This window comes from Myodes glareolus, chromosome 7 (genome assembly GCF_982192425.1).
Source record: "Myodes glareolus chromosome 7, mMyoGla1.1, whole genome shotgun sequence".
Lineage (NCBI taxonomy): Eukaryota > Metazoa > Chordata > Mammalia > Rodentia > Cricetidae > Myodes > Myodes glareolus.
Genome location: NC_142032.1, coordinates 61,758,676 through 61,774,542, shown reverse-complemented (window position 1 = coordinate 61,774,542; position 15,867 = coordinate 61,758,676). Strand labels below are relative to the sequence as shown.

The 15,867-nt window shown below is 52.9% G+C and overlaps 1 protein-coding gene across 2 annotated transcripts; it reads right to left on the bottom strand.

Moving 5' to 3' along the window:
- Positions 1-571: 571 nt before the first annotated feature.
- Positions 572-15,471, bottom strand: Ifitm10 (interferon induced transmembrane protein 10). 2 transcript variants are annotated; one of them, XM_085693376.2, is made up of 3 exons: positions 14,422-15,471; positions 13,207-13,569; positions 572-1,175 (listed from the first exon to the last, which is right to left on the bottom strand). In XM_085693376.2, exons 2-3 carry the CDS (start codon positions 13,357-13,359, stop codon positions 1,026-1,028), a joined length of 303 nt encoding a protein of 100 aa, XP_085549502.1. In that variant the 5' UTR covers positions 13,360-13,569; positions 14,422-15,471; the 3' UTR covers positions 572-1,025. The 2 variants fall into 2 exon arrangements, with proteins under 2 accessions (XP_085549502.1, XP_048314380.1); XM_048458423.3 differs by having other exon boundaries at positions 13,117-13,569; positions 14,422-15,061.
- Positions 15,472-15,867: the final 396 nt, after the last annotated feature.

The window sequence follows — 15,867 nt, the reverse complement described above, 5'->3', positions numbered from 1 at the left end:
TATCTGAGCCCCACAGTACCTAATTTTTTTAGACCAACCAGGCCCTCATAGGGTGGGGGCTATGTCCACTCTGTCCACCATCCATTTTTCAGCTTAGCCCCACCCCATCTCACGGGGAAGCACCCTTCTGGGGCAGCACCACTTCCAGGATTAGCACATGCTGTTGCTGATCTTGACCTTTGAACATGACCTTCAGATGACAGGGGGTCTCTTTCCCCATTTTAGGGGCTAAGCAGGTGAGAACCTGAGCAACACCCTGTGGGGTATCCCGAGACTGGCAGGGCTTCTCCGTCACTGTTGGATGTTTTTCCTGGACTCTCCACATCATCTCTCCCACTCCATACAGGTTATCCAACTCTGCGCGTCCTGTGTGGAATTCCTCCACCTAACACTCCTCATTTCACCATCCTACATACCTGGCCATGCCAAGACCACTTGGTTTCTGAGCAAGTCTTGTGCACAATTAACCGTGTGCAGGCCCTGGGGTCATGGACTGCAAGGAGCATCTGATAGAGGTCCCCAAACCTCCAGGTGACACCTAGACCCTGCTTAGAACATGGCCAGAGGACACTGAACTGGGCACACATTTTAATGAGAGTTCACAGATACAAGAGCTTGGAGCAGGGATCACAGCTTGGAGGAAGTTGGGGTCAGGAGTGAGGGAGTCCCAGGTGCTGGCAGCTCCCCTTCTGGGAGCTCCCACATAAGCCCTTCTTGCTGGGTGTCAGGTCTGAGGGATGCAAGAGCTTGGGTTGGGTGCATGGGGCAGGGAGGGTAGTCACTGGCAACCAGGCAGCAACACAGAGGGAGCCCAGAGATCCAGTGACAACAGGGCAGGGCAGGAGGCAGATAGGGTGGCTGGGAGGAGTGTGCCACTCCATTGGGCACTCAACTTCTGGCGGCCTTGCTGCCATGCATGGCTCTGGGCCTTGGTAGAAGCCCATTCTGCCCCACACTCTCAGCATCCTGAATCTCAGTGACCATCAGTCTCAGTGCTGTGTCTCCAAGGCCACTGCCTGCTGGGCTCAGTAGTCAGTGAGGGGGTACCGCAGGAAAATGAAGATGAGGATGATGCAGGAGGCTGCCAGCGCGGAGCTGGTGATGTTAAACAGACGTGCTGTCTTGGCATCTTCCACGGCTCCATTCAGGTCATTCAGGAGCTTCTTGTCCCGAACCTGGAGGCAGAAGGAGGAGGAAGACAGGCAGAGGTCAGAGGTAGCAGTGAGTGGAGGTCAGTAGAGAAAGAAAGACGGGGTCAGTGTAGGAGGAGGAAGGAAAGAGGGAGCTGTCGGGGGAAGCAGGAGAAGGAAGCCAATAGAGGAGAGGAACCATGGTCATCAGATGGGGGGAGAGAAGCAGAAGTCCGGAGAGGAGACAGGACAGAAGCCAGCAGAGGAAGGAGGAGGAGGTCAGGAGAGGAGAGAATATAGTGGCCATCAGAGGAGAGGAAGATGGGCAGAAGTCAGGAGAGGAGGCAGGACAGAGGCCAGCAGAGGGATGGTGAGAGAGGACAACAGAGGAGGGGGAACTGGAGCCAATAAGGGAAGGGAATGGAGATGGGAGGAGGGACATGGAGAATAGCAGCAGAAGGATGCAGGGGTCATCAAGGGAGGTCAACAGTAGAGGAGGGAGGTTGTAGTGGTGGGAAGCAGGGGTGTGAGCATCGAGTCGTCTCAGGACCTCTGTCCTACAAGCACCCCTGCCTCAGTTTGGGGAACATAGTCAATGAGAAACTCATCTTTCACAGTTTGTAAAGTAAATAGTGTCTAGTCAGAGAAGGAAACGGGGAACAAAGAACACAGGTACCCTGCAAGGATGCCCAGGAATTTCTGTTTTAGTTTGTGCAACTGCTCAATGAATCTGAAAGGATCTAACACAAAAGAGGAAGGTGACCCTGGAGACAGCGGATGGAAGGTGAATAGGGCTGGGACGCCAGCAACAGTGGGTGTGAGGTGTGGTGACATGCGTGTCCAGGGTGTTGGGATCAGTTCTGCCTAGCTGAACATTAGCCAGGACGCTGAGTAGACAAGACATCCTAGGGAAATGAGGACAGAGCTGGCCATTCCTAAGAGGCTACTTAGTCAGGGCAGACATGTCTTAGGACAGTCCCCGTGTACTACACAATCCAGTGGTGCCAGCTGAACATGATGCAAGCCGAAAGCAGAGACTTGGAGAAGGTGGAGGTGGAGATGAAGGCAGAAGATGAGGCCTGGGTTTGGTTGAAAGAAGGAAGATGGACAGAAAGACACTTGGACTGGCTGATGCCAGAGTCAGGAAGCATGGTGGGAGGGAGGGTGAGTGGGTGGGGACAGGGTTGGGATACAGACAGGCAGAGGACAACTGAGGCCTGCTAGGAGGAGGGACTGTCCTAGGGAGGAAGGAGTAGTAAGGTGGAGCAAGGGAGAGGAGGAGATGTGTGATGGGTACCCAACAGTGGGCAGAGGGAGCAGAGAGGAGGAAGGCCTGGGCTGGGGTAGAGAAAGAGGAGGGGAAGGGATCCAGCAAAGGGCAGGGGAGACTTAGAAGGTGGGTTGTGCTCTAAGTGAACTGGGTGGAGAGGCTATGGGAAGAGGGCTGAGGAGTCAGGAGAGCAAGGGTGGGAGTGAGATTCTGCCCTTTGATGATTTGAGGAGGAACCAGCGCCTCTGTCACCGAGAATGAGGTGTGTCCCCATTTACTTAGCTTGTACAATTTGAGTGAAGTTTTTGATAAAGTTTTATCATTTTCTCCAGAAAGTTAAATTCTATCTTCCCTTGGATTTAGTATTAGCCTACTTGATTTTCAGCTGTAATGTCAAACACATTCCCCCCCTCGGATGCTTGCTGTAGACACTGAATCTCTAGCAAGTATATCCTATATCCAGTTCAACTACCCCACTGCTATTATTAGCCAGGTGTTCTCTTTAACAAACCAGCTGTTCTACTTCCTCCTGTCAGCCTCTCCTCAGGGCTACAACTGTGGTAGAGAAACTCTGGGCCTGAGTTTTGCTCTGCAGGTGTCCACTGGTCACCGCACAGAGTTAATGGGCCCTGTGGCTTCTCCTAGCGCTTGCCTGTGGGGTGAAGACTGTGCAGAGTCCACCGCACACTGTTGGGAAAGGCCATGATTAGTCTCATGCTCCTGGCTCAGCATCCTGCCCATAGGCTCCTATGAGGAAGACAAAGAGGATTCTAGAACAATGCTGAGTAGTAGAGAGTGTGCAGGACAGTCTCGGCTCACCCTTGTTCTTTTCCATTTTATTTTTTTAAGAAAATAGATATTTATTCTTTGACAGTTCTGGAGGCTAGAACGTAGCTATAAATACAGAAGTGAGTATCAAGTAAACAGTGTGTGTGGGCAGGTAAATAAACTCTCTCTCTCTCTCTCCCTCACACACACACACACACATGCACACACATGCACACACACGCACGCACGCACACACACACACACATACACTCTAAGTAGCTTAGGCAAGCGGGGCCACTGAGGTTTTGATGTGCATTCGACGGACAGGAGAGAAAGTAGGTGAATTTGGCCATATGCTGGATGAGGGAGGGAGGTACACAGAGGGACCTAGGTCAGATGGAAATAGCAGGACAGAGAGATATGAGTGAATGTTTGTTGTGGGGGCGGGTAGACAGACGAGTGTGTGAATACGTGTGTCCTGGGTGAGCAGAGCAGGTGGTGTGAGGAGACAGGAAGTATGTTGCTCGTGTAGGGTGTATTGGATGATTGGAGAGGTACATGGGAAACAGTAACGCATTTATGTAGTTAGGATGGACTCCTAGCTAGAAGTGTGCTGGATGGGTGGGGCAGGTAGGCAGATAGGTTTTTGAAGGTGTGTCAGATGGTTGAACTGGTACATGGGATATAGTGGTGCATTTTGTATCTTTGGGATGGGTTCCTGATATGTCTGCTGGATGTGTGGGTTGGGTAGACAAGCAGATTTATGATTACATGCGGGATGGGTGAGGAGAAAGAGGGAGGAGGTTAAAAGAATATACCATCGACTAATGAATGGAAGATGGGTGCAGATTCTCAAATCCATCACCCAGTCAGTCAGTCTTTACTTCACACTTGCTCTGGCATCCTGGGTGTGTAATGGCAGCCGTGCATCGCACAGCTGTGCCCTGGTATGCAGCACGGAACAAAGAAAAGCCTCTGTCCTCGTGGTTCACAGACCAGGTGAAGAGTCACAAGGCACAGGGCAAGCAGGGCAGGTATCCATGGGATATGGGGGCTAGAGAGAGATCTGAAGATGCTAGGGGTCAAAGGTGTCCTGGGAGATCCAGCCTCAGCAAATAGCCCAGAAAGACTTCATCGAGTGGATGTTTGTCACCAAGTCAGTGACGGGTTTGGTCTCATAGGGGGAACACACCAGGTCAGGGGAGCAGAGCCCCATGATGGGGTGACTGAGGCCAGTCGGGAGCTGATGATGGAGGTCAGAGCACAGTCAGGAGGAATCAAGGGAAGCCATCGGGAAGATGGCAGGGCTCTATGAAGGCTTTTCAAAGTGACATAGAGCCAGAAGAAAGGGAAGGCCAGACAGACTCTAACAGAGCCCTTGGCTGAGGATTCAGGTCAGGCAGGGAGGAGGCAGAGTCTGGCCTGGAAGACAGGGTCTAGTACCATGGACAAGAGCTGTGGCAGTGGGAGTGGGCTGACAGAAGGGCTCTGGACCTGTGTTGAGGGCGGCACTGACAATGCCGAGTTCAGCATGGTGGATGATGATGGATGGGGCTTCGGATGAGGTGTTCTTGAGGATAAACTAAAGGTGAGCTGCAGCAGGAAAACTGGGCAGCCAGGGAGCTCGGCAGTGCAGGTCCCGACACCAGGCTTATGGCTGGACAGCGGGGACAGCAGTGCTGCTGAGTCTGGCGTTCAAGGAGGAGGTGGAGGGCAGAGAGGAACACGTGAAAGGCATCACTGTGCGTGTGACGAGACCACATCGGGCCCGGGAGGAGCTGGCTCCACAAAGATGAGGAACCCAAATTCAAAGACCAGGAAATCAAATGGGAGCAGTAAGAAGACTTGGGATGCTGGACAGAGAAGCAACAGGAAAGCTAAGAGGAGCAGGGGATATGGGTAGGGCAGGAGCAGAATAGTGGAGAAGCAACCCGAGCAGGAAAGACACGCAGTGCTCCGTGGGCCCGAGGGGTGACAGATGTCATCGGCTGTGGAAAAGGAGAATGGAGCATACTGGAGAGACTGGCGGGTGAGTCCACCAGAGCAAGTAGGGAAAGACAGTAGGGCAGAGCATTAGACGAGACGGGCAGATGAGCAGGACCATGAACGGGCAGCCTTTTGGTGAACGTTCATGGTCTGACAGATGAATCCATGAAGGGAAGGGAGAAAGGGCAGGCCCTGGGTGGGCAGACAAGTGGGTGCCAGCTCATCCTCCAGTGCCGAAGGAATGGGAAGGAAACGGCGGCTGATGGGGACCAAATGGTCAGGAAGTGCTGAGCTCTGGGTATGCACTCCACCGGCTTATACCGTGCAGGTCCTGGCCCCCAGCGATGGCAGGGGGTGGGGCCTTTTGAGGGTGGGGCAGCCCTCACATAGCAAAGGCCCCACATGGCCTTTACCCTTCCACGTGTAGAGATGTAAAGAGCCTACAACCCGGAAGAGTGCAGACCTCACTGGAACCTGACCATGCTGAGGCCTTGTGAAGTTCTGGAAGGTCAGCAGGACTGTGGGGAAGTCACTTCACACATGCAGACCGAAGTGGGTGACTTAGATTGGGGGTGTGTGACAGGAAGGATGAGCAAAGGAGGTGACATGGTGGGTAGTCAGCGGATATGTGAGTGAGAGGAGAAAGGAGAGAGGCTGGAGGGCACATGGACAGGGAGTTTAGAATGTTCGATGAAACATAGGGGTAGAGTGGGGGTGAGTATTTAGAATAGATGGGGCAGAAAGGAGTAGACTTCACTTGACTAGAAGAATGGACCAGTTGAGACGGGAAGGAAGTACCTGAAAGTAGACAGAGTGGGGCCGGGAATGTAGCTCAGCTAGGAGAGAGCTTCCGCATGCATATAGCCCTGGGTTGAGATCATCTGAGTGTGTATGGGATCCAAACAAATGCTGGACTGTTTTAAATAAGGACTTGGGCATCCATGAACTTGGGTGTCTGTGAAACCAATCGCCTGTGTGAATACTAAATACTAAATAAATAAATAAATACCAAATACTAAAGGAATGGTCAGGCAACAGCCTTCCACGCCCACCTCCTTGAGCAGCTCTGTATCACTAGGAAGCTCCTCCCATCTGGGTTCCCAGCCCTGTCTCTCTGTATCCTTAGTCTCTCACCACATGGAAGCTTCATCACATGGACCTACTCACAGTAGATGACAAAATCCTCGTCATGGAAAACAAGACTGTGGCTCAGGCATGTCTGGTCCCCTCTCCTGTTTCAACCATACAAGCTATGGAACTTTGTCCCTGACCTTCTACAAGGCCTGCTCCCCATCCTGGGATACACTTCCTCTGGACCACTTTAGGCTACACTCAATACACCAACATGGACTTTTGTCGGAGTCCACCTTTATGAAATGCCAATCTCAGCCACTCCCCTTATTCTTCACAGATGATATATAAGCGCATTTTAAGATGGCCTGAGTTCCCTGCCAGAGGGAAGTCTCCTATGGTCAGGGGCTGTGTGGCTGATCACTCCTCATACACCGGGCAGTTATTCGCTGCATGAAAAGTGAACAGGGTAGTGAGAGAATGCATTCCGATGAATCCGTGGCTACATGGTGGACTAGATAGTTTAATGAGTAACCATGATGGTGACATCATAGGATAGGGCAAAAGAGTAGAAGAGAAAGAGGAAGGTAGACATAAGCTTCAAGGTGAAGAAAGATGGGGGGCTGGGGAGATAGCTCAATTCATGTAAACTGTTTGCATTTTTACATGAATGCAAGAAGACCTGCATTCGATCCAAGAATCTGTGTTCAACATCAAAAACAAAAAGCCAGGGTGGCTGGAGAAATGGCTCAAAGCGCTTGCTTTTACAGAGAGGACCCAGGCTCAGCTCCTAGCACCTAAAAGGGTAGTTGACAACCATCTGTAATTCTAGTTCCAGATCATCTGGCAGCCTCTTCTGATCTCCTTGGGCACCAGGCATACACGTGGCACAATACATGCAGGCAAAAATACATGCACATAAAACAAAATCAATACATCTAAAAATACATTTTTCAAACTTCAGACATTGCAGCACGTGCCTATAACTTAGCACTGGGGAAGCAAAAACAGGCAGTTTTATGGCTATCCATTTAACTGGTGAACCCCTAGTCCCAGAGAGAGACCTTGTCCCAAAAGACAAAGTGGGGGTCTGAGAAGATGGCTCCGTGGATTAAGATACCTGTTATCAAGCTGAACAATGTGAGTTTGATCCCTGGGGTCCACATGGTATAAGGAGAGAGTAAGCTCCTGCAGGTTGTCCTCTGACCTCCAGACAATACACACAAGTGCGTATTCATGCACACACAAAAGTGCGTCATTTTTGTAATAAAAGTGAATGGATCCTGAGGAATGACATTTGAGGCTGACTTCTGACCTCCACATGCATACTTGCTTACACACATGTGCACTGGCACACATACACATATGCACACACCCCCATACATGAACATGAATAGGCACACACTCGACACAGACACAGGAGTGAAGAGAGCGGATAAGCATGGGACACAGGGTAAGTTCATGGACAAGACAAGAGGAAGAGGAAAGTATGCGGTAGGTGTGTGGGTGACCAGAGGGTAGAAGAGGCAGATGGCCTGTGTGGAGTGGCAGAGTAACAGCGGGAGGAGAAAGGATGGAAGAACACATGCGGCAGGACATGGATGAAGATAAAACACGGGAAAGGAAAGCGGGAAGATGAGCCAGTTGATTGTCGGGTGAATCATTAGTAGGATTTGTGCTGATGTTTGTGGGTTTTTTCTTTCTTCTTTCCCCTTTTCTTCCTTCCTTTCTTTTCTTTCTTTTTTTTTCTCCCTTTCTAAAGAGAGGGTCTTACTACGTAACTGATGCTGGCCCTGAGCTCTGAATCCTCCTGCCTCTGACTCCCAAATGTTAGGATTTCAGGTATGCATCACCGTATCTGACACATCTAGGGTGTGTCAGTGTCTAAAACTAAGAGAGGGCAGAACAATGAAGGAGTATGGGGGGGCAAGTGTGCACATGGCTGAAATATGAGTGTGCAGTTAGGCAAGTGAGAGTGTGCTTGTGTGTCCACAGTCACATATGGATCAGTGTGCACGTGTGTCCACAGCTACATATGGATCAGTGTGCACAAGTGTCCACAGTCACATATGTATCAGTGTGCACGTGTGTCCACAGCTACATAGGGATCAGTGCGCACGTGTGTCCACAGCTACATAGGGATCAGTGCGCACGTGTGTCCACAGCTACATATGGATCAACGTGCATGTGTGTCCACAGTCACATATGGATCAGTGCGCACGTGTGTCCACAGGCACATGTGGATCAGTGTGCATGTGTGTCCACAGTCACATATGGATCAGCGTGCATGTGTGTCCACAGTCACATATGAATCAGTGCGCACATGTGTCCACAGTCACATGTGGATCAGTGTGCATGTGTGTCTACAGCCACGTATGGATCAATAAGCTATTGGACAGGACAGACAGATAGTGAAGAGACTGGATGCTAGGAGAGAGTGAAGAAGAAATAGAAGAGTAAATATGTGCGAGGGCGTAAAGCTGGAGACAGGACAGATGCTTGAGGCTGATAGATTTGAATGTTGATTGATGGGAGCCAGAGCAAAATTCTACACAGGGAGAGGGACGGAGGTTATGAAAGTTGGAATGAGAAGAGAACGGATGGGTGGATGGGTGGGTGGATGAGTTCAGTCTGTGAAGCTGAAGGGGAACTACAACAGAGAAGAGAAAATGAATGGATAAATGGAGACGTGGGTAGAAAATAGAAGAAAAATGATAGAAGGATGTATAAAGAGCAGGGAAGAATACAAATGAGGATGGTGAGTGAGAAACATGCACACATGGCTACTTGGAGTGGAGGGATGGACAAGGCACGCGCAGATGGGAGGTGGGGCTGGTGAGTGCTACGGGAAAATGACATTAGAGAAAGTTCAGCAAATCCGTGCTCAGGTTGAAGCGCGACAGTGGAGGGCAGTCAGAAGGACAGATGATTGTGTCAACAGGTGGCTGGGAAGCTGATGTTGCCTGGATGTTGTGAACAGAGTGGAGAACGGATTGACATAGCCATGCGTCACTTAATGAAAGGTATCCGAGAAACTCCAGATGGCCTCATGGTCTGCTGACATCACCGAGTTTATGTACCAATCAGCGGGGACACTAGCAGGCAAGGAAGTCTGGTGCCTGTGACCCGCTGCTGCCTGAAATGTCCCTCTACTGACTAACAAAGGTGACTGCATACATGGATGAGCGGATGGTGAAGAGGTGGAAAGGTGGAGGGGTGGGATGTGAACGTGTGGAGCAGTGAGTGGAAGAACAGCAGGGTAGGTAGATGGGGAGATAAGCAGATACGCAGACGATGTTAAGGGCGAGGGGTGCAGTGTGGATAGACGGACGGCGGGTGGGTCAGTGGATGGGTTGACAAGCAGTTGGATGGACGAGTGTGTGGATGGGTAGAAGGGCAGATGGATGAATGGTGGGGTAGGTGAGTGGATGGGTTAAGTGGGTGAATGGACAGGTGAGTGCTGCCTGTATGTGGATGAACGGGTGGTAGGTGGATGGGTGGGTGCATGAGCAGATGGTTGGGTAAACAGGAAAATGAATAACTAGATGTGAATGTGTGTGATGAGGACAGACGGATGGTCCCTGGGCAGGTGAATGTATAAGTGGATGGGTGTGGCCTGGATAGGTGGATGGGTAGATATCTGGGATGGATAAGTGGGAGGAGGGCCAGCTGATTCAGCGAATAGGTGGATGGATAAGAAGATGAATGGATGAACAAATAGGTGTGGGTGGGTAGATGGATAGATGGGTGGGTGGGTGGGTAGGTGGGTAGATGGATAGGTGGGTGGGTGGGTGGGTAGGTGAATGGACGGGCTGATAACACTGAAACTCAGAAAGGGTGAGATGGACAGATACATACATACAAAACCCAACCAGAATCTACCCTCCTAACCTAGTCTTTCAGGACTTCCTGTCACAGGAAGTCCCCAAGCCTCCTGAGCTCAGACCAAACATCTGCTGCATGCTGGCCGCACTGCACTCCTGCTCCCGTCCTTCACACTTCTGCTCCCCACAGAGGATGCCCCCGCTTAGTGTCTGTTCCTTTCTCCAGGTAAAACTTCATCTCACTCACCCCTCAATGGCCAAAGAAAACCCTGCCTCCTCCCAGAAGCCCTTACTCTGACCCCTACTTGGCCCCAAGCTCAGTCTGACGTTTCCCTTTTCCAAGACACTAGGCTATATATCCCCTCTGGTGGCATCTTCTATCCAGCCAAATGATATCCTTAGACCTCCTCCATGATGGTCACCATGCTTTGGACACTGAAGGGTAGTCCTAAGCGTTGGACAAGCAGATGTGACCAGGGAAGGAAGGCCATAGAAGCTCTGCAGGAGAAACACAGGCTTCTTACAAAAGACAGGATATCTGTGCACCAATGTGTGCACAAAACTCAGTATTTCCCCAGGAAAAGGGTGATGAGGAACCATGAGGGGATTTGGACACCAAAACTGGATCCTGGGCACCGTCCACCTAACAGTGGGGCTGTGTGGTTATGAAGCAGTGTGTGGACAGTGGGTTTACTGAATCTTCCCTAGACACAGAGCAGGCTGCATGACACTGACCTGACCCGTGTGGTTGGAGGAATGGATGGGGGCCTGATGGGAGACAGATATTCAGGGCAGGCAAGAATGCCATCATCTCACATCAGCCTGCCAGCCCCACCTGATCACGTGACGACTTGAACAGTGTTGTGAGCAGATAGAGAAAGGGCTCGGCAAGCAAAGACGGCCAGAAAACCTGCCAAGTCTTCCTGACCCCTGGTCCACCTGCTGTCCTTGGACATGCTTGCATTGGGCTGCATGAGTGGCAGGTGCAGCTGGTCATAGGTGGACTGATTTTCAGACATCAGGTCAGAGTTAGCCTGCTCTATGCTGACCTTGCACACCCCTCCAAGAAGTCCCAAGGCCTGTCCACTGTTCCCTGGGAAGACCTCAGGGAGCAAAACAAGGGAGAGAGAGAGTAAGCCTTCTCTCTTCTCCAAAGTGTCCACTTTACATTCCAATACAAACCCATAACCATCCAGAAATGCCTGACCTACCTACAACCCACACCAGATGGGCTACCCTGCCCAGCCAGCCGGACACAGCCTGAGCCAGGGGAGGAGGGGACAGCTCCCGGACCAGAGCCCAGGAAGCCATGCCCAAATCCTCAGGCTGTAGACAGTGCAGGGACAGAGGGCACCAGAGGAGTCTGTGTTCCACTAACAGCCTGGCAATGGTGCTCTGTGCCTAGCACTGCCCCAGAGAACAGAGCTGAGCTGGCCTTAGGACATCCCAAGTCTTGCCTCTCAGCACAAGCATGTACACACACAGGCGCACACACACAAACAGTTGTGGTATACTTATATGCAAACACATATTGACTCACAAATATTTGCATGCATACATATTATACTCAAACATGTGTCCACTCATGATATACCTAAATGGATGTAGGCATGTGATTATGTTGGCACTGCTCACATGCAATTGGACATACATTTCTATATATGTTCATGTACACTTACACATTTGCTCACATGCATGAATATGTGCATGCACATGATTACATGCATACAATAATGCTCAGACGTATGCTCAAATGCCCACACTCACATCCACATAAACATACCCACCCATGCAACACACTCAAATGCACCCACTCATGCTCTCCACACACATGATAACTTACACACATGTGAGCACATGTGCACACACATGCTATCACAAGTTCTCACAGACATGCCCACTTATGTACACAACTCCCATGTGGTACTACTTAAGGTGAGAAACCCAGGCCTGGAGATGAAGGCATGAAGACAATGTGATATGCTGCGCAGGAGTCAGGCAGAGGAGGGGAGAACCTGGTGGCCAGGCATATGATGCAAGGCAAGGCGGGGTTCATGTATGCAGATGGATTGTGGGTTGAGCTGCCTGGGTATCCTTCCTCTTGGGTCAGTCTTGCCTTCACTTTTTACTCCTTGCAACACCCTGCTACTCTGCCAGCCCCTGGCACCCCTCCTTGCTGGGCAGCTGCAATCTCTGGACTGCATCTGGCTTGAGCCATTCAAGTCTGGGCTCAGGAAGTGATGATCTGTGTAATTGGGAGCCAAGCCCTTCCTTCCGGAGACGCAGGATGGGAGGAGGGCACCCCGGCAACATCCCTGCACCCTGCTGGTGGGGCTCCCACAGTTCAAGGATGCTCAGTCCTTGCCTGGGACACATCTATCACTGCTTCTCCCAGCCCCACTTTGCCATGGGAAGGGGTAGGGGATAGGAGTGGCTGAGGGGTCCCACAGGCTTGCCACGTTGTTCCCTTCCCAGCCAACTCCCAGTGCAAAGGGGAGTTGGTCCTGGAAATTGTAGCCACTGTGGGTGCAGAGTGGGTGGGGATAGGATGAGTTTCCCAACTTTCCCCCCCCCAGGTCAGGTTTTGGTCTTCCGCTACACACCTGGCTGGGTAGTGCCTGGCCACAGATCCCCAAGGGAGGGACTGACACCAGAGGGTCTGCAAGGGCCCTGAGACCACCCCTCTGCTTTCCACAGCCACAGGATTTCAAATCCCTCGGCTCCATGCAGTCTGCCTCCCATTTATCTAGGTGTGACTACTAACCATGTTGACTCCCATGTCTCCTGACCAGAGGACAGGACCTTGAGCTCCGAAGGTCTGCTCCCAATGATTTAACTCAGCTAGCGATACAGAGCAGACAACCCTACCTCCACTCCCCACGCTGGACCAAGTTTCCCTCAGAAAGGGAAGTGGCACTTTGCTGTCCAGACCTGGCCAACAGCCTTACCTCCCTGATCTCATAACAGATCTCCCGGCTGTGCTTGCAGGCTCTGCCCTGGGCTTCACTAAGTGACGCTGCATCCTGCTAGCCCCGTGAACCCTGCTCCCTCCCCCACCCAGGCTCACTTTGAGGGAGTAGGCCAGAGCGATGAAGCCTAGGCAGCAGAAGTTGAGGTAGACGAAGTTGAAGATGGACCACAGGTAGTAGTCGTTCACCTCCGTGGTGTCGGGGTAGACCTCGATGACTGTCGTGGGGTTCGTCATGGTCTTCTTCTCAGCTAAGTGCTTGCAGGCCTGGGGGACACCTGAGGCCCGGACGCTGTCCGTCTTGCTGCTTTTAGATTCCATGGGGAACAGAGTGGGTGCCATGGGGGGCGAGGCCGAAGGCTCAGGGGCTGGGCCCGCTGCAGCCTGCAGGGCAGGAGGCTTGGACACGCAGGTGAAGCAGCCCTTGGGCGAACCTGCTGGTGGCCTGGGAATCCAGAAGGCCCCGTCCAGGGGGACTCGGGCTTCCTGGGTGCCGTCCGTGGTGCTGGCCGGGGCTCCCAGCAGGGCTGGGCACTGGCTGGGGCCCTGGGCCTGAAGGAAGGGACAGAGTGAAGAGGAACTGGGTCCGGAGAGCCCAGTAGCACCCACCCTGGAGCCTTACAGCATCTCCCCTGCAGCCCTATAAATGGCCTTCAGGAGATGGAAATCCCTGCGAGCTTGCCAGCTGCCAGCCTGCCTGCCACCTGCCTCCCCCACCCAGTCGGCCACGGCCAATACCAAAGCCATTCGCAGTAGACTTGGCAAGCACATCGGGGCTTTTCATCGCTTTGCCATCTGCACCCACTGACACATACAACAGCACCCCCTCAGCACCCTGACTGACACCCTGTTGCGAATAAGCAGAGCGCCCCTGCATCCCCACGCACTCAGGGCATTGAGACCTACAGTGACACTGCTCTAGTCACCGACTGGCAGAATGAATAGCTCTCACTGAAGCACATACACACCAAGACGAACCACAAACATCATCGGCTTTCCAGTCCCAGCACACCCGCGCGCCCAGACGTGCCAGGTAAACAACTGCCCACCAAGAAGCGCAGCACTACACACCGCCCCACAGGCTCAGACACATCTCCGGAGGACACGCGCAGGTGCGGGGCTCCAAACTCGCTCACATTGCCCCCCAAGCCCGGCAGAAAGTGGCACCGGGTACCCTAAGAGCGCACACGGTCACACAGAACCACTCACTTCCCTCCTGCCCCCGTGTCAGCAACAGACCCACAATGACACTCAGCGAAATGGACACTTCCAAGAGGCAGCTTGGTGCCGGAGACCTGCGCCACAGGGCGCACCTGGCACCCGTGAAGAGATATCAGGGGGCAACGGCCGGGCTGGGTGGCCCCTGGTCTGACCCCGGCTGCAGCAGCCACCAGGACCGCTCACCTACTGGCGACGCGGCAGTGAGTGGGCCAGACGCCTCGGAGCGCTCGTCCTTCCGCCGTCCCGGGCCGTTGTCTGTCCGCTGATCGCTTCCCAGCGGCCCAACCTTGGGGGCGGGGAGCGAGCGGGGCTGGCGCCGCTGCCTCCCCCGCTGCCCGTGCGCGCTCCGCAGCGCCAGGCCGGCCACGGCTGCAGCCAGAGCCTGACTCACAGCGTCGCAGACACCTCCGCCTCCTCCATAGGGAGGGAGTGGGCCCGCGAGCACGGAAGCCAGGACCCCAGGGAGTCGCTAGCTGGGCGAAGCTGGGACCCATGCAAACCAAGAGCTGCATGGCTCCCATATCCGCTGACCACGGAGCCGCCACTCCAGCCCACCTGTCCTCACATTCTGTCGCGGGTCCTCAGGTCCCGGGCAAGTCTGTCTGCTGAGCACTCCACCTTGTTCCCAGGGCTGATCCCTTCTCCCTGTATTTCTCCCACTGAGCCTTACTAGTTCCAAGACCTGTGCCTTCAGAACCCTTTATCTCGAACCTCTTCCTCCTGCCCTGTTGAGTCCCATCTGCTACGCTCGGTCCCCATGGTAGTCCTTGCCCTTTCTTCATGAGGCCTGTCCTGATATCTGCTGCCCAAGCTCCCACCCATCTCCTTGATCCTGCCCAGCTAGGCTCCTTCCTCAGTCCCTGTCTGAGCTGGCCCAGCCCCCATCCCTAATTGGGCTTCCTTTTGGAGTCTCTGAGTCCCTTGAAGCCTCCAGACTGCAGATCACAGTTCCTACCCAAATAGGATGCAACACACCAAATCCCAATTAAATATTCATCTTTGTTCAATCCTGTCTCTAAAGTCCCCAAGGCCAATGTTCAGGGTTTTTCCTCCTGAGCCCCCAAGTCCAGGCTCTTCACCAACAATCTTCAGTCCCCACCCACCAGCCGAGCCCTGTTGGATTAGAGTTCCCATCTCCCAAGTCTGACCCCACCAAAACCTGGTTCATTCGTGCTAATCCTGTTTATCATAAATCCGGCTTGAAGAATCTGGCCTGTAACAGGCTGGCCTGTCCCTGCACAGCCAAGTTCCCCTCTGCCCTCAGGACCAGGTGTGCTACTCCAATGCCCTGAACCCTGGTCCCTATCAGAGACCCCCTACACTGGTCTCCTTGGAGCTCAGCCTATAAGCCCCTCCGACCCCCATCCTGGGTCCCAGTCTCCTGACAGTATTCTGCCCCTACACATTACTTGCTCTAGGCAATACTGTCCTCCATGGCTTAGTTCCATCTCTCTCCCCTAATTCTCAATCACTTGAACACTTGTCCCATACTGAATATCCAGATCTAGATAAGTCCCGGTGGGATCTCTTCACCATGGAAGAAACTCAACAGTCCAGTCCTCCCTTCCTCAGAACCCCTACCTCACCATGTGTGTTGGGGGTTGTTCTCAGTAGGTCCTCTTCACCGTA